Here is a 19,165-nt window from a genome sequence, read left to right as displayed (position 1 = left end):
TCTATTAATGAGAGTCAAATGAACAAATTTTCAACAAGTGCAATTTAGATACCTTTTGGAGCACCTACATTTTTTAAGAGCCTTTGTAAATGCGAGGGATTCATAGACCTATAAGGCACATAACAAACTTTCTACAGTAGGGGTGGCCAGGAAAATGTGGAAATCAGTATCCTACATGCTATAAGAGATGCATATGTTGGGCTGGGGATATGGCTCAAGCGGTAGCGCGCTCGCTTGGCATGCGTGCGGCCCGGGTTCGATCCTCAGCACCACATACCAACAAAGATGTTGTGTCCGCCGAAGACTAACTAAGTAACTAAGTAAATAAATAAATAAATATTTTTAAAAAAAGAACATTATGATGTGAAACCCATGCCTGGGGAAAGGGTTAAACCCCCTCCCCTTAAAAAAAAAAAGAGATGCATATGCAAAAGTTTATAGGGACACAAGTTAAATTTATAAAACATGAAAAGCAATTATATCACTCAAGCTTATAATTTAATATCAAACTTCACATAAGGAATAGGATAACTCCATTACCCAAAGGGGGGGAATATATATATATATATATATACACATACATACACACACACACACACACACATATATATATTAAACAGTGTAAAAATATACCACCAAGTAGTTAGTTTACCAGCAAAATTTGAAATACTACAAATCATTCTCACAAAACAAATAAGAAAATTAAAATTTTTAAGCACCACATACTTCAAACCTGACCTAGAGAGCAACATTTTTGCAATTATAACCAGAGTCCACAAATTCAGTTAGCAAACTAAAATAACTGCCAAGTTTCCTTAGCATGTATTGTGAATTACTTGAATAGGGGAAATTTATAAAATACCAGGTCTCAGATACTTAAATATTGTATGTTGTGCAGTAATTTATAAAACTCCAGCCAAACAATGGATCTCATAAATGCTAGACTAATAAATATTTTCAAATTGATTTTTCAATTTCAATAGAAGTTATATGGTTAAATTTCATGCTTTTGAAACCGAAGCTTAATGACATGTATTATAACTTATAATTCCTTTTGAAAAAATTGTTTTTCTTGGAAATTACATTGTTTATTTCTGATTCTATTCAGTGAACAGGTTTTTTGTTGTCCTTATTGTTTTCTTTCCATTCACTTCAGACCATTAGCAGAAACAAAAATCTGTCATGCCAAACCCCCTTCATTCTTACTAACTTGGATTAGGACCAGAGTTATGGAGTATGAAGGTTAAAGAGATTCCTGTCCTATAGAAATTTAGGTATCCACCTTTCTACCAAGTTCAGTGCCCTCTGTGCTGTGACAATTAAGATAACATTGAGCTATCATTCAGGCTCACTGAGGCCAGGGGATTGGAGTCCAAGGCAAATGTTGAGAAGGAAGTTATTTAGTCTCATCTAGCCTCTGCCCCAAACATAATTTGTTGTTTTTAATGCATACTCTGTCTACATCATTTAGAACATTTGGTTTTCCTGAGTCCTGAATTAATTGAGAACAGTATATTAAGAAGGAGAAACTGGTTGTAAAATTAAGGACTTAAACCATAGGAGAAAGTCCCAGTTCAGCAACTGTACACCTTGGATGACTAGGGTGGCTATCATTTCTCAAATGTTTCCTCATTTTTAAACAGAATATAGTAAACATAATGCTACATACAGGCTGCCTCAATATGTTGTGGGGGGAGACGGGGTAGTGTGTAGGCAGCATGTTAGATGTGACATTCTGTGGAGTGGATTGCTATATAAAAAAAAGATGAGTTATATAAAATAATAATAGCATCATAATGGCACTTCAAGGAAACATTATTTATAGAAGTTAGATTTTTCTTAACCTATATATATACATATATATATATGTAAACACACACACACACACACACATATATATATATATATTTCTTTTTACCTCTTTTGTTAGATTGTATACCAAACTATACATCAGTGGTGTACAATCAACTCTTAAGGTGTAGTTTCCTGAAAGACAGAAAAATGATACATTGGTTTTCATTTAATTTCTCTCAGTTGTTTATTCAAAGACCACTGATAACTTCCTAGATAGAAATGATCCTTTCAAAAACTAAATTTATTTATTTCAAACTCTTGAATGGCTTCTGATCTCACTCTATAAAACCCATCATCTTCCTCATGTCCCCCAGAATGGTGTATAAAACAACCCACATCATCTCTCCAAGTTTTTATTTTCCATTCTGCCAAGAATATTCCCTTGGGGCCTTTGCACACAGCATTTCTCAGTCCATACTACTTATTCTTCCTCTAGTAAGATGCTACATTTTCTGAGAGATATCCTGTGGCCTTCTTATCTGAAACAGCATGCTCCTTCCACTCCCTATCCTGGCTACATTCTTCCTCTCTGACATTGGTTTATTTTTTCCCTAAATTCCTCACCTATCTAATATAATAAATAGTTGTCTTTGTGTTATTTGCCCTCCCAATGGGCCATAAGTTCCATGGGAGCCAGGGTGGTCTTTTATTAGCTAATATATCCTTAGTGTTTCCAACAGTCAGAACTGTAGCAATTACCCAATAAACATCTGTTGTGAAAATAAAATTGTGAGCTAGCTGCTCTATAGCTGATTCTACAGAGTAGAGGTGGACTCTCCATTCTTCCTGCAGGAGTTGAGGGCTGCTGAGTGAGAGTAAAGGGAAGCAGCCAGGAGAAGTGCTCTTAGAAACCCTGGAAGCACAGGGAGTATCTCCATCAGGGGTGTAGGGAGGTAGAGGTAGAGAGTCAAAAATGTGACTCTTCAACTGAGTTTTCTGAACCGAAAGAATTAACTGGACCAAAAAGAAATGACATTCACAGCTAAGAGATCATGTACACCAATTTCCAGAAATGTAAAGACATGCAACACACTCAGAGCATAGCAAGTAGCCTTTATCTCAAAGTTCAAGATGTCTGGGAACAGCAAAAGTTGAGACTTTAAGAACAGTGTCATGTGGAACCCATGGATATGAAGACCAACTCTATTGTCTTCTTAGGATACTAAATAAAATAATAGACTTCTCAAAAGGAAAAAAAAAAGGAAAAGAAACAAAGAAAAGAAAGAAAAAGAACAGTGACAACCCAACAAGAACTGGTTTTGGAACTTGAAAAGTTGATTTAAAAATTCTGAGATTCATCTGGAAGAAAACATATACACATATAGCCAATGTAATTTTTAAAACAGAAGTGTTCTAAGAGCATAGTAAGGGAAGCAGGATAGTTTGGCAGCATTTGTTATAATTCAAATGCTTGTATCCCAGGACCAAGTAGTTACACTTCTGGCTCTTTACCCTTCATTCTCCTTACACAGAAAAAAGCTGCAGATGAAGGATATTTTCTGCAACAAGCTGAAACAATCTGACCTTCATTTAGAGAATTGATACATTCGACTGAAAATATTGTAGAAGTTCTTTTGTTGTTATTTGGCTTTTCGTGAGATTTTTTGTTGTTGTTGTCATCCTTGTTGTTGTTTTGGTCTTTAAAGTGAAGTAAACCAATGTTCAATGGCCACATGAAAAGCTTTCTATAAGATGTTGCTGAATTAAAAAGGTAACTTGTAGAACCACTTAGCTATAATATCATACCCCAAACCTGTATGAAGTAGGAATAGGAAATGACATGTAGTGGTTAGAAAAATACAGCTGAAAGAGCAGAGTGTGGGTATAACCTCAACCCTTCACTGGCTTTGTGACCTCGGGAAAGTTACATTATGTCTGAGTCTCAGTTTTGTCTCCTGAACAATGACGATAATAAACCACAGGGTCATTGTGAGTATTAAATAAATGTTTACCTATAAAGCACTTGAAACAGCACCTGTTCCACTTTTGCTTGAGCTAAATTATATTCTGGATATCAACATGAGGGAAACACCTCCAATGGAAGACTATAGAGAAGGTATGAAGTTTAAGAGTGGTTCATGACTGGAATTTGCTTTATCTGTAAATTTTGTATCTTAACATAAGAAACTTAAGAATATGGTTTATTGTATGATTTGAGAAATGGGAATTTAACAAAAATTTTAATATAAAACAAAATGAGATTAGTGGTGATCCAATCACATATTATATCCTTTCTTCTTAATCCTGAAAACTACAAGAATACAACGAAGCAATTCCAGGAGGATGTTGTAAATCAGCTAAACCCACTAATTTTAAAAAATATATGAAAAATCAAATCTTAAAACTACAATAAAAAGAATATTGTTTATTTGAAGACTGTGTTTGGAGTATTCATTCTGTAGGGCACAAATGTTTCATCTGTTCATATATTTTAAGTAGTAGTAACAATAAGAATCAAGATTAACTTTTTTGAACATTTACTCTGCAAGGAAGGTCTAGGAGCTCTGCCATCAATACTCCTTTTGCCTTAGTAACTCACCCTTGGAGACAGGTGCTCTCAGTAATCTATTTAGAAGTAAGGAAGAGATGCAGAAAGCAATAACCTGAAGTCACATAAGAAGGAAGTGGCAGGGAGAGGAATAAATTCAGGAAGTCTGTTGTGAAAGGCCAGGCCATCACATTAGTCCAAGAGGAGGAGGAAATGATGGGTGAAATGCACCCCTGTAAATGAACTTAGGACAATGTAGCTCAGACACATGGACAAAGAAGAAGTATAAATCCCAAACTAATTCCATCAAAGTGCTGTATATCAGAAGTTCAGTAGATTAGACAATTGAAAATAAAGGGAAGGGAGAGGGACAGAAATAGCAAAGACAATGGAATGAATTGGACATAACTTTACAATGTTCAGATATGAATACACAACCAGTGTAACTTCACACATTGTACAACCACAAGAATGAGACCATAATTAGAATAAGTTATAGTCCATGTATGTACAATATGTCAAAATATACTCTACTGTCATGTATATGTAAAAGGGACAAATTTTAAACACTTTAAAAAATAGAAGCCAAAAATAGATAAATAAGGTACTGTATTCCAATTGTTAACATGGCAAATCTACAATAAGTTTGTTCTCCTAAACTTCTAACATATTAACAAAATTATTCTAAAAGTCCACTCTTCACTATTTTCTTTTTTTTTCTTTCTTCTTCTTCTTTTTTTTTTTTTTAGATGATACAATACCTTCATCTTTTTAGTTTTTTAATGTGGTACTGAGGATTGAACACAGTACCTCACACATGCTAGGTGGGTGCTCTACCACTGAGCTACAACCCCAGCCAATCTTCACCTATTTATTTCTTCACTTTCAGCAACTATGCCATAAAAACTTACTTAATGAGAAATTAAGAATCCAGGAGTGAGCAGGCAAGATACTGCTAAAGAGTATTATTTATTGAGAGAGGCAGTTTATTAAACAAATGACAATGATGAGTGCTGCAATGATAGGGCCTCCCCTAAAAAGCAACATTTCAGGGGAGACTGTCAGGAAAAGAATTAAGCAGAGTGTGTTGAAGAGCAACTGAGTACAGAAAACAGCAGCTGTTGTTTTTGGTCAAGGAGCAGAAGGGATCAGTGGGTTGGAGTACAGGGACAATGGGCTGCTTCATTGTCATGAAAATCAACTAGAAATGTCTCTTAGTTGGACTCTCTGCCTTTAAAAAAGCATACACATTATTCAAGACCTGTCTCAAATGCTTATCCCCTTTCTTACTGCTGGTCTCAAGTAGTTACTATTCTCCTCTTCAAACTGCCAAGAGCAGAATGATTAAATATCCCCTTTAGTACCTCATTATGAGCCAAGACTGATTTATTTTACCATATATGTGATCCATGAACTCCCAAATATAAGACCATTCCTTCCTAACCTCTGATTCCCCTGGATTCCTAGAAAAGTTCAGAGAATTATTCAGTTATATACTGGACTTAATTGTTGAATAAAAAAAAAAAACTTAAAAATAAAAACATTTGGTGAAAGATGAAATCTTGGAAATCAGCATTTTTTTTCAAAAGCATATGTGTATTATCATGAGAATAACTTTATATTCTAAATCATAAAACTGTGCTCCTTATTTACTCATCAAAAGATATTAGATAAATTTCTACTATATTTAAGATAATCTGGCATAGGTTATTATCATAGAATGCTGCTTCCCTGAATCAGCACTCTACAGTATAAAGCAAATGGGGGAAAAAAAAAAAAATTCTCTCACTTAGGGCTCACATACTTTCCAGAGTTAAAGGCAGCAGTGAGACAGACCAGGAGCATATTTCTTAAACATATGTTCAAGGGTTGCTTTTCTGGTTAGGATATAAATTGAATTGCTATCTCTAATACAATCATTTTTTTTTTTTTTAATGAGGACAACTACATTCACCTTCAATAGAGGAATCAGCATTAATATAGGCCACTCCACGATCTTGAAGGAGTCTGGAATTCTCCTATCACAAAAAGACAAGAAAAATCCACCTTTAAACATATCAACATAACCACCCTCCCATTAAATATAAATTTCTGAATGAAACTGGCCCATATGAACAAATTTAGCATATAAGACTCCCAAAAGAGAGTTGGCTTGAAAGAATTCAATGAAGGTTACCAGTTAGAAACTACAAACAAAACTTTAAAAAACTAACATTTAAGATGAAACTGTCCACATATTTATGTACATGGAAAAGAAGTGAATTTCTGAATCATACTGTAGTTTGTCCATAGATAAGTTTAAAAATTCTCTCAGCAAACATGAAATGACCTGGGAGACTTTTGAGTGGAAATCTTCCTACAAATATCTCATTATTTAAGTAGAAAATATTGCCCCATTCACATTGAATAAGCTATTTCAAAATCAGCTTGAAAAATTTAAAAGTTGAATCCTGTAGACATGAAGTCAAGTTATCTTGTAGCATGGCTCCACCTACTGGTAAATGTTGATAATTGAACACTTTTAGAACACTATCAGGAAGTATAGCAAAATGTTTTTGAGATATTAATGTAGATTTTGAGTCTCTAAAATATGTAATTTCCTAAGCATTCTGAATATAACATAAAAATGAAAATACATATGTAACTCTGAATGATAAAAATAATTTGAAAGGGGCAAATCAGATCCTGAAAACATTTAGGCTTTTTCTGATACCATCATAAATCTTTCTTGTAAAAAGCTTTACAACAGGGCTGGGGTTGTAGCTCATGGTAGACAGCTTGCCTAGCATGTGTGAGGCACTGGGTTAGATCCTCAGCACCATATAAAAATGAAATAAAGATACTGTGTCCACCTTCAACTAAAAAACAAATATTATATATATAAAAAAAGCTTTACCCCACATTCTATGAAAACACTATTTCTGCTCTCCCACCCCAAGGAAAATGAAAGTTTACAGTATATCCATTTATTTACTATTATGCTCCCAGAAAATAGAGATATTCAGAAAATAGAGATAAATTAATTTCAACAATTAACATTGTATCTCTAAAAAACAAAACTTAGATCTTTAGTGAAGATACTTTTTACTTGAGTTTTGACCAGGGATTTATTGCTTAAGATTTAAAAGAAAAAAAGCTTGAGCATTTTCTCACTGTATTCACCTGTTATTTTTACAAATTTAACTATTAAGTCCAAAGTGCTTTGTTTTGGTTTGTTTTGTGGTGCTGGAAATCAAATCCCCGAACTTGTGCACACTAAGCCAGTGCTCTAGAACTGATCTACATCCCAGCCCACTGCTTTGTTACTATGAAATATGAAATTTAACATTGTAGCAAATTTTCACTAACCTCTGCCCACTCAGTAGAACCAAGAAGACCAAATTCTTCTGCATCCCAGCTTGCAAACAAAATTGTTCTTCTAGGCCTCCATCCTAAAATATATATGTATATGTATATAAATACTGGGGAAAATACATACTGTACCCAAGATATTATGAAGCCCAAATGAGGGAAAATAAACAAATACAAAAAAAAAGAAAGAAAAGAAAAAAATGAAAGCATCATTTGTTGATTAGGAAGGGTGAATTTTGAATTTAAGAACCATAATGGGCTAGGCTTTGTGGTTCATACTTATAATCCTAACAGCTCAGGAAACTGAGACAGGAGAATCACAAGTTCTAAGCAAACCTCAGCAACCATGAGGCACTGAAAAATTCAGTGAGACCCTGTCTCTAAATAAAATTCTAAATAGGGCTGGGAATGTGGCTCAGTGGTCAAGTGCCCCTGAATTAATCTGTAGTAGTACCCCCCCCAAAAAAAATAATAATTTCCTTTTGTAAGATTTTAAAGGTGATTTGTCAAAGTGAAATAGCATGATTGAAAAGGGAGAAATAAAGACACAATAATAGTCTTTAAAAAGCCATAAAATATTCTAATAAATTTTTGATAATTGGCTATGCATTGGAAGGTTTTCTGTTCTGCTTTCTGTTCTGCAGTTGCCTAAATGGAAAGAAGATATTGCTAGGTGCAGCCAGCGTTCTGACAACCCATGGAACTGAAAAATCATTTCCAATTCCTCCCTGTGGTTCTGACATCACATAAACAGATGCTCAGTGTCAGCTGACAGTATGATTTCACTCCAGCCTCTGGTAGAATTAGTGAACAGGGGCTCCATTAGCAACAGCAATGCCTGTTGCTGCTGAAATATGTGTAATTCAGTGGGGAAGGTCATGTGGCTGGGCAGTAAGACTCTAGACTCGGTGTTAAAGAAGAAAGATCTTGTTCAAATCTTGATTCTCTCACTTACAAGAGGTATCATGAGGTGAGAAATTCAAACTGATCAAGTCTATCTCCTCATCACACCAGGACAACAGAGTAAATGTGAAGTTACTACTTGACTATTGGGAGTTAAATGGAGCAATGCTCAAAAAGCACCTAGTGATCCCAAAATTCTGTCATTGTCAGTAAATATTTCATGTGTATTTATTAGGAATATTTATCCTGGCTTATGTTTATATTTTAGTTGCTAAATAAGCTATATTAAAATGTGTCTACACACACATACACATATCCCCAAAAAGAATGTTTATCCTATAGCTGTTGAATTTAACATCCTGTATTTATCAAGATTTTAACAGCATTATTCAAATTTCCTATTATTATTCCTTATCATTTCATTGTTTCAGCATACTCTATAATTGCCACAGAGATGTTTTGCATTTATCATAGGGATTTTCCAGTGTCATATCAAATCATGAAACTTTAATGTGTGGGAGAGTCAAACTAAGGATTGAACCTAGGGGGCACTTAATCAGTAAGTCACATCCCCAGCCCTTTTTTACATTTTTATTTAGAGACTCAGTCTCGCTAAATTGTTTAGGGACTTACTAAGGCTTTGAACTTGTGATCCTTTGTCTCAGCCTCCTGAGCTCCTGGGATTATAGATGTGAACCATGATGCCTGACTCAAATCATAAAGTTTTTGTAACAAGATTAAACACTACTAATTTATTTAATATGTAAATTCAGGTCTCCATTGGTTTATTTTCTTAAAACCTAAGATATTTCTGTGGAGAAGAGAATGGAGAACCCTTGTATTTCATTTTAATTAGAGACAATATGGTTTTGTGAACCAGTACCCAGAAATTTCAGTCTAAACTCTGATTTTCTCACTGGGCCACATATTACCTACAAGACCCTGGGGAAATTATTTAATTCTCTAAACTTGGTTAACTTATCTGTAATAGAAATACTAAAATAACTACATAAACATCTCCCTGGTTGTTATAAAGTCAAAATGAGTCATTTATATGAAAACACTGTTTCTCAAAGAAAATCAATAGCATACAAACTAAACACACTTTCACTGTTTTTACTGTTGCTTAAATATAATGTTTGCATCTATAGCACTCAGACACCTGGTTTGCAGGGTCAGAAAAGAGAATAGACTTGCTGCTGTCAAGGTATAAAAATTACTTTGAAAATTATTAAAACTACATTTTTTATTTTGGTTTTCATATGAAGATTCTAAAATGACTGAATCAGTGCTTCTAAGCATATGGATGAGAATAGGAGAGAACAGACACCCTACAGGGAGCAGAATCCCATTAGACAGCCAGATTAGTATTTCTCTGGGCATTGCTTCTATATACTTAGTCTTCATGACCTGAGGAGTGAGACTGAAGGAGCCCAGGAATTTCTGTTTGCAGCTCTTTGACAGGAAAGCTTTGGCTATGACCTTATATGGAAGAACCTGGCTACATCTTCTTGGTTACCAAGAGTAGCCAAGAACAGTGCAATTCCTTCATGTTAGATTATCATTTAATTTATGCTACCAATAATACCATAGTCTGTAATAAATTAAAATTAATAAATAAATTATCTAATAATAATGTCTGTCTTCTATTTTGATCAATATATAGCAACAGCTAAGATGGTATTTTCAAATTATCACCACAGAACACTTAGTTGAGAATTCAAAGAGACTGGTCTTTTATTTTTTGTTTATATTACCTTCCTTTTTCAGTTTTCCAAAGCTCCTCACAATTTCATGAACAACAGCTGCTCCACTCTGAGGGTCAATGCCCCCAAAGACCCATGAGTCTCGGTGACCTCCAAGAATGACATATCTGTCTAGAAACCAACATTGCAAGATTGTGGCTTTAGGTCAAAAATGGAGTAAATTGCAAATGATTCAACAACATCTAAACATGAAGCACTCACAGCTCAAGAAAAATAGCAAGTTTGAAATCTTGTGCAAATGTGCTGTTTGATCTGATTTTAATATGTTTCCTCTATATGAAGAAAGTATGAATGTGATAGAGAAAATGCATACCTCAATATATTACTATAATCAAAAGTATATGGACAATTATATACATTTATCTTTATCCACCTTTTCAATTCTCTATTACTCTCTCTTACCTTACCACTTTCCTTTCAACATTTTCAAAGTGAAAAAACACAGTTCTGTACTTTCTACTCTTCCAAATTTTCAAGGTACAGGTCCTAATTTTTCCTCTCTGAATTTTTATCTCTCATAGAAAAAAGGGAATTGCTCTGTCTACCCAGTTCTCAGGGCAACTTTCCACATCTGATAAAACACAGATTATAATTGAATGTATGGCTCTCCTTACAAAGTAGGGGCCCCTCATCCCAGGTCTTTATTACTCTTTCAGTCCCAATGTATAGCACATTGCCCATACAAAATAAGATGCAATTAAGAGCTAGTTAAACATTGTTCAGTACTCATTAGAAGGATATTAACATTCTTGATCCCTTATAAGAAGAAGCATATAAAATTTACTTGTATCTATTTTAGTAAGAAATGTATAGCCAACTAGTTCCTATGGAACTGAGACATACTAAACTAAGGCTATATATAAAATATATTAATCAGCAGATCATTTGAAAAACTATGGAATGCATGTGTCTAGATATTGTCAATTACTTTAGTTGTAGAAAATAACATTCTACAAAGAATTCATTAACTTAAGGTTATCATAGTTTTCTCAGTTTTTCCTTTTGTGCAGATGTTTGTAGTCATCATTAAAACTTTTCCTTATGTAAAATATATGGCAAGCAAATCAAGAAAACTAAGAGAAACACCTCAAAAGTCTCTCCCTGCCCATCTTGCTTTAATTCTTTGACTGAAACACTCATAGTTTATCACTCACTTCAGTCATCCTCCCAAGCTAGCTCCACTTTTCTTTTCTTCACAACATGTATAACAGTACCATATTACATTTTATATAATTTACCTGGTTCCATGGCTCCTCTGAGAGTACCAATCACATTGTAAATCCTTGTCACTTCACTGTTGGAATGGATGTGCATCTTGACTTTTCTAAAGCAAAGAGAAAGGGTACATTCTCAAAAATACTGGTTATGAAATTAACACAATTTTTAAATCTTCTATCATTGTTTAAATTACAGTAGCCATTTTTTTTCTAGTTGTAGTTGGACACATTACCTTTATTTTATTTATTTTTATGTGATGCTGAGGCTCCAAACCAGGCCTCAAATGTGCTAGTGGAGCGCTCTACTGTTGAGCCACAAGCCCTCTAAAAGTGTGGCCCACTTCAACTTCTAGTTTTGTTTCCTACTGGTGCTATATACATTTTACTTTTTATGCCATTCTCTGCAATTATAGTCTCTTAAAAGATCTGTATTAAAGAGTTAAGTTAAAATACTCTCTTAACTGTGTAGAGAAGTTTCCAGTAAAGCCAGGACCCACATTATAAGGCACTTTGAGACCTCCTTTCCAGCTGCTATCTGGTGGTGCTGAGCCACCCATGTGTCTGTTGGACCAAAAAAGGAAAAAAAAAAATATCATTATTAGCTAGAGGAAAACTTTTACTTTATTTAACAAGTTATAAGTGTCAATGAATTTACTTTCTTGAGCATTTGTTTACAATAGCTTCTATGAGAGAGGTGTCATGTAAAACATTTTGAATATAGTATGCCATTTAATCCTTACTACAAGCCTTATAAAGTAGGTTCCATTATTTTTCTCAATTCACAGATGAGAAGCATGAGGCTAAGTGTGATTAGGTAACATGCACAAAGTTGTGTGCTGATAAGTGGTACAGCTGAGATTTAAATTATCGACTAGAATTTGAACTTTGTGCTACTACTCTCAAGAGTACATGTTAGAAGTGCTCTCCAGAGTATGCTCTGAATAAAAAGCTTGATGTATAACTCTTTGGAATTTTCCCTGATAAATATACTCCCAAATCTTTGTATTGTCATCTCTTACAAAGTGTGTTTTCACATAAGTATCTGGTAAAAAAGGAAATTCAAAGAAAATAATTTTGCTTTAGTCATATGTCCCTAAAAGCTTCACGCTTTTTATTTTATTTTATTTTTAATTTGAAAAGGTAGAAGGATTCACGTGGACAGCTATACATGCTATCAGCTCACTGTAATCTTTTAGTAGGAGACTGAGAAAAGAAATATGGTAATATTTATAAAATGGTGTGATTCTTGTCATTTCCCTTCAATACAGCTACCTTTACCGTATCAGAGTAAGGGTTGACTTCTTGGGTTGGGCATGAAATAAAACGTATTTTAACTGAACAGCAGCAGATAGATGAATGTGGTCCAAGACAAATGTAGAAAACTGAAAATGAAATGTGAGCAATTTCTACCTCTACTATAAATAGATTTTGATGAAAATCTAGTTGTAGGGCAGAAACAGTCTTTCAGAGTAAATACATCCTATCCCCCCCCCATCTCACTAGGAAGTTTGGCTAATAAATAGAATTTTAAGTAATATGTAATTTATTTTTGTACAATAAATTTCACACAAAATAATCTAGTACTATGAAGAGGATTTTTACATTGTTAGAAAACATAATCCATAGTCAAAACAGCAAATATTAAATATGCAAAGAAGTTGTAGGAGGCAAGAGAAGAATATACATATACATGATCATATACAAAATATTTTTCCAATATTATTAACATAACATTCATAGAAATGAATAAATTTTTTTACTGTAAATCTTTTCAAGTTATAACTTTGTCAATGTATTTCCTTTTCAAAATAAACATGAAAAATTGCAAATTCATGAAGAAGAAAAATAGGCAATTGTGTATTATTACATAAAAAATAAAATAAATAGTCTGTTTTCTTACAAAACAATAAAATATGCTGTAATGGTGATGGTCCCTCAAGGACAGTTAAACAGACAACAGAACATTAAAAAATGGTTATGTGTAAGAATCTAATAACAGATAAAGGATATATCACACATTCACAAAGAACAAAGGTTTTAGTCACACTCTATAAAGATATCAGATAATATGAATAAATTTTGAAAAGATCTCTGAAAGGATTTGATAGATGTTAGATACTCCGTAAATATTTATAAATATCGACTTAAGTCTGTTTCCTATAGTATATTTATTTTTATTTGACCATTTGTGAAATATTTATTGTATACCTTTCTAAATGTACTTTGTTCTACTTGACAAGGAATGTAACTAGGTATAACACATGATCATTCCACCAAAAAGTTCCCAAGTCACTCAGAAGGTGATACATATAAAACCAACTATGATATGAAATAGAACATGACAGATAATATACAGAGTTCTACAAAATAAGCACAAAAAGGATTAATGCGACTTGTTGGATCAGGAACAACTTTCTAAAGGAGATTTCACTTTGTTGTATTTTAAAGGATAAGCAAGACATAGGAATGGGAAGGTGAAGGAAAAGACACTCAAGGGACAAGATATAATATAGAGAGGCAGGAAGGCAGAGAACTATGGAGCAAGTGAAAGGTTTAGTGACAAGTCTGGCTGGAGTATGATTAAGGTACCTAAGAGAGAAGCTTGAAAAGTACTGGAACTTGGTTTCTGGGAAGCTGATTTAGCCTCCTGCTAAATGCAACTAAAATTCCTGTTGGCAGGAGTGTGTAAATGAGACAGAAGATCTCAGAAATTATTATATTCCAAATTAACAAGTGAATTACAACTCCAACAGAGCTTTTGAATTACCTCTTTAAAAGCTCTCTCTGTTCCTGCAGATGGGCAGAATCAGTGTCTGGGACAGGAGTCCCCTGTGTTTCTCCTTTCCTTTGCTAGCAAAGCAATAAACTTTCTTTTTCCTTTTTCTCAAAACTGTGTCCCTCATTATTGGATTGGCATCAGGGACCAGGACTGAGCTTTCAGAAACAGTTTCATGCATTCTTTCCCCAATTACAAACACAAAATGGGTTCATTTTTAAACTTTTATATAACTTGGACCATCTTATACATTGATTTGAAATTTTCCTTTTTAACTCAATAGTGTATCACAAACATGTTCCATATCATTGAATATTATACAATATTCTTGTATCTATTAGTGACTTCATTTACTACCATGGTCAGTAACATATTTGACTACTTAAGTTTTATTTTGATTCTGGAATATTACAAGTTATACTACAATTACTGTCACTGTATAAATTCATAAATACTTAGATTTTGTTTATTAATATATTTAGATAAATCCATAGTTCATACTGTACTCAAAAATTGTACCTGATCCTAAATCATAACTGATGTGACAGAGTTAAAGCCCTTTTATGGTTTAGATGTTAGGTGTACCCCAAAAACTCATGTGTGAAAAAAATGGGATAAGGTTTAGAGATGAATTTTGGGGGTTATAAGAGGTTTACCCTAATTAGTTAATTAATCCACTGATAGAAATTAACTGGGTAGTAACTGTTAATCCCTGGAAGGGATTACAGTGTGGCTAGATAGGGGTTGGTCCCTGGGTTCAGCCTTCCCTTTTTGTCCTTGTTGTTTCTCTCTCTCTCTCTCTCTCTCTCTCTCTCTCTCTCTCCCCCCCCACCCCCATCCCCCACCCCATTCTCCTTCTCCCTCTCTCTCTCCTCCCCCTTCCTCCCTCCCTCCTTCCCCATATGAAGTCCTGGACCACTTTCCTCTGCCAGACCCTTTCTCCATGATATTCTGCCTCAAGCCCCAAGGAATGGAGCCAGCCATCTATGGACTGAGACTGAGTCCCCAAATAAACTTTTCCTCCTCTAATTGTTCTCATCAGGTCCTTTGGTTACTGCAGCAAAAAAAAGATGACTAAAACATGGGCCAAAAGGAAAAACAAAACAAACACAGGGTACTTTCTTAACTTCCTCTTAAATTGGACACGTTCCTCCAAATCTCCAGATATCAGGTCACCTATATAAATGAGGGCCTTGCATGCTAGGTCATAAGAGGCTTTCTCATAGATGTTAGAATACAAGGAATAAGAATGCTTTGTACTCAAAGAATAAAAAAGGACAGACTGGCCAGATGTTTTGGTCTTTACCAACTTCACTTTCAGAAAAATCAGTGGCATCTCCTTTCCTAAAAGGAAAGAAGGGACATTCAGATGGGGGAAAAAAATGGAGCAAGAAAGGGGAAAGCTTTCCAATGCTAGGCTAAATGGTAACATATTTGAAGAAGATTCAATAATGAAAGCAGAGAAAGAAAGGGAAGAGAATAAAAACACAATGGAAGTATTTCTCACTTTATTTTATTCTGGGTTCTTCAAGAAATAAGAAATAAGCAATACAGTGAGCAAGAGATTTATTAGGGGAAAAGACTATGATTTACTAGGGGCAAAATGGGAGCTAGGGAAGCCTCATAAAGTCAGCAGACTGCAGTGCTTGCAGATCTGATGCAAAGTAAAGGAGAAAAGGAAGGAAGAAGAGGAAGATGGGGCCATGGTGCAGCTTCTATTTGAGCTTGTCAACAGGTCCTCAAGTCAAAGTTTCATATCTGAGGAGTCCTGTGGTTCCAGAACAAGTCTGTCTAAGCACCCTACCACACTCAGCAGTAGATTTCAAAGCATAATGGCTGGAGCAATTGATCAATTATGCTCCCTGCAGTTCGAGATCAGAAAGGCTCCTTTAGGTGACTGGCAAACATTGGATAATCATATAATATAAATCATATAATGTAAATTCCAGAACAAAACCATTATTCTATAAAATCATGATACAATCACATGCTCTACCCATCTGAGAGACAATCAATACAGAAAAAAAAATGAAGATAAAACTACCAATCATGGGAAATACCCAAGTAGTCAATTATTTATTCTTGCAAACTTACTCAAGGAGTCTTTGTGCATCATAGTATCCAATTGGATGAACAGGAATATTTGGAAGACCAACAGCTTCTGTAATATCATGCCTATAAGCGTATTCTGAAACAACAACAACAAAAAGAAACACATTTCCAATAAAAACTTAATTCCTTTCAAGTGGATCTCTATAAATCATATTGAACACATTCTCATTTTGATCTATTGGAATTCGTTAAAGAAAACTGATAATTCCAAATGTTAGCAAGAACATAAAGCAACTAAACTCTCCTACATTGCTTTTAAGAGTATAAATTAGACAATGACTTGGGATAATTCTTTTGAAAGGGACCTTAAGCAGAAATTTGCACTATGGTACAGCAATTCCACCGCTAGGTATTTACCTTAAAAAGATGAAAACATATGTGCAAAAAAAAAAAAAAGAAAGGAAAAAACCTTACAAAATGTTTAAATCAGCCATATTTACATCATCTAACAAATTTCTGACCACAGGAGAATAAATAATTCTTGTATAATCCAACAATAGAATGCTATTTCATTGTTAAAAGGAACACGTTACTGATATGCAAAATAATATGGAAAATCTCAAATCATTATACTGAGAGAAATATGTGAAACAAAAAAGAGCATCTACTGTCTGATTCCATTTATATGAACATCAAAATGAGGCAAACTAATGTACGATGCTAGATATCAAAATGTGGTTGCTTTGGGGGGATGAAGTGCAAATTGACTGGGAAAGAGCATAGTAGAACACTCTGAACATCATAAAAATGTCCTTTAATTTTGGGTGACATGAATGCATACAATTTTCAAAGTTCATTGAACTGGAGTTGGAGACATGGTTCAGTATAGGGTGCTTGCCTAGCACATGAACCAGACCATAAGACCCTGCATTCAATTCCCGGTGATGCAAAAACAAAATTTAAAATAGAAAAATACATTGAACTGAATTTAAGATCTATGCATTTTATTGCATACAAATTTTACTGCAAAATAATATCCTGACATTTATTCAGACTTAAGACAAATTACATCTGTGTTTTCCTTCCCCCCAACACACACCAGGTTTTGAAATTATCTAATAAGAAACTTAATCTCAAAAACTTATTATTCTCTTGGGCAGAATGACATAATGACATGCTGTGTAGGGGGCAATGTTTTCAACAAAAGGGGGATGATAGGTAGATGAAACAAAGTTGACAATATGTTGTTGACTATCTTTGCTTTGGATATGTTAGAACTATTCCATAGTAGAAACTAAAATTAAAAGGAAGTGGTAAACTTACAGGCACCCAAGGGGTTGAATAAATGCTAGCTTCCAAAAGATAACATGGGTTCCCCCAAAATCCCATCATTTAAATGTGAAGATAATCAACAGAAACATTCCAGTTAATCTCATTTTATTTGGAAGAAGTTGCATTTTTTTAAACTTGAGAATAAAAAGGTGGAAAAACCTTAGGCAGATTCATGTAGTTTTACTATATGGTAAGGTGTATTGTTTAAAAAAAAAAAAAGCAAAGAATCTATGACAATGTACCATATTCTCAGAAGACTTACAAAGCAAAACAGTACATAAGCTTCAATGGAATCCACGATTTGATGGAAAACCCAGATGAAGAGTAAATATGTAAGTGATAAAGATGCTTTGGCCAACTAATTTATGCAAATTACACAAATTTAGTTAATTCGAAACTACCTGAACTAAATGATTACATATTTTTGTAAACATGTTCAGATAGTTGAGTACACCTAAAATAATTGAGCTCCTTTTATTAATGTTTTACAAGGTGGCATTTCAACACAAGTACACAGACTCTGCAGCCAGAGTACCTGAATTAGAATCCCACTCCCTGCTAAGTAGTTGTTTATCTCTTGCAGATGGCTTACCTCTTCTAGTCACAGTTTCCTCTCCTGCCAACAGAGATAATGCCTCCTGGCTTTCAGGGTTGTTGAGGCATGTACAGTGCTGGCATGTAGGAGATACTCCTTCACATCCATCACTGCTATCATCATGCAATAACAGAGACAAGTGTCTTGGGCTGGGGTCATAGCTCAGTGGTAGTGTGCTCGCCTAGCATATGTGAGACCCTGGGTTTGGTCCTCAGCACCCCATAAAAATAAATAAAATAAAAGGTATTGTGTCCACCTACAACTAACAAAAATATATTTTTAAAAAAGATAGGTGTCTTTCAGGGGTTCTAGATTCTATCTTGTCATTTAAAGATGTTATAAAATTTTCTCTTCTCCTTCTCTGGTCAATGGTAAAAGCAAAAAAAAAATCTGTGGGAACTATGAATTTAGGGTAAATGTACTTGACAATAAAACCAATATAGCCTGAAGTTATTTGATAGCAAAACTCACTTGAGCAGATGAGTCTATTTATATTCCATATTTACCCCACTTAGTATCAGCATTCATACAGTTTGATGAAAATAATGTTTATATACTGGTTTCTGGTGTTCTGTTCCAGCCTCCCAAGTAAGTGTTATGAATTATATGGTATATGTACCATGTTACTTTTTAAACAATTGGAAGTCTGAATTCCAAAACCTATTTATTAGTCACAAGGATTTCAAACAATAAATAAGGAAGCTGAACCAATAATTTTCAGAAACTATCATTCCTAGATAAAATTTAAATATATATATATATATATATATATTCTCAGTCCTTTGTATCAAAGAAAATCCTTAAATAAAATCACTTTAAAATGTGGCTAAG

At 34.2% G+C, this 19,165-nt stretch overlaps 1 protein-coding gene across 1 annotated transcript in view; it reads right to left on the bottom strand.

Moving 5' to 3' along the window:
- Positions 1 to 19,165, bottom strand: part of LOC101964348 (glutamate carboxypeptidase 2) — a 47,378-nt gene that overhangs the window by 9,513 nt on the left and 18,700 nt on the right. Inside the window, exons 7-13 of the mRNA XM_078046852.1 lie at positions 16,450 to 16,543; positions 12,042 to 12,140; positions 11,601 to 11,686; positions 10,354 to 10,473; positions 7,691 to 7,773; positions 6,297 to 6,360; positions 1,919 to 1,986 (exon numbers count right to left, since the gene is read on the bottom strand). Of these exons, the coding sequence (XP_077902978.1) occupies positions 1,919 to 1,986; positions 6,297 to 6,360; positions 7,691 to 7,773; positions 10,354 to 10,473; positions 11,601 to 11,686; positions 12,042 to 12,140; positions 16,450 to 16,543 (614 nt within the window). The remainder of the gene's footprint in view (positions 1 to 1,918; positions 1,987 to 6,296; positions 6,361 to 7,690; positions 7,774 to 10,353; positions 10,474 to 11,600; positions 11,687 to 12,041; positions 12,141 to 16,449; positions 16,544 to 19,165) is intronic.

The sequence above is a fragment of the Ictidomys tridecemlineatus genome, chromosome 4, assembly GCF_052094955.1.
Source record: "Ictidomys tridecemlineatus isolate mIctTri1 chromosome 4, mIctTri1.hap1, whole genome shotgun sequence".
NCBI lineage: Eukaryota > Metazoa > Chordata > Mammalia > Rodentia > Sciuridae > Ictidomys > Ictidomys tridecemlineatus.
The sequence above is the reverse complement of the archived record's forward strand: the minus strand, read 5'-3'. Positions and strand labels throughout refer to the sequence as shown.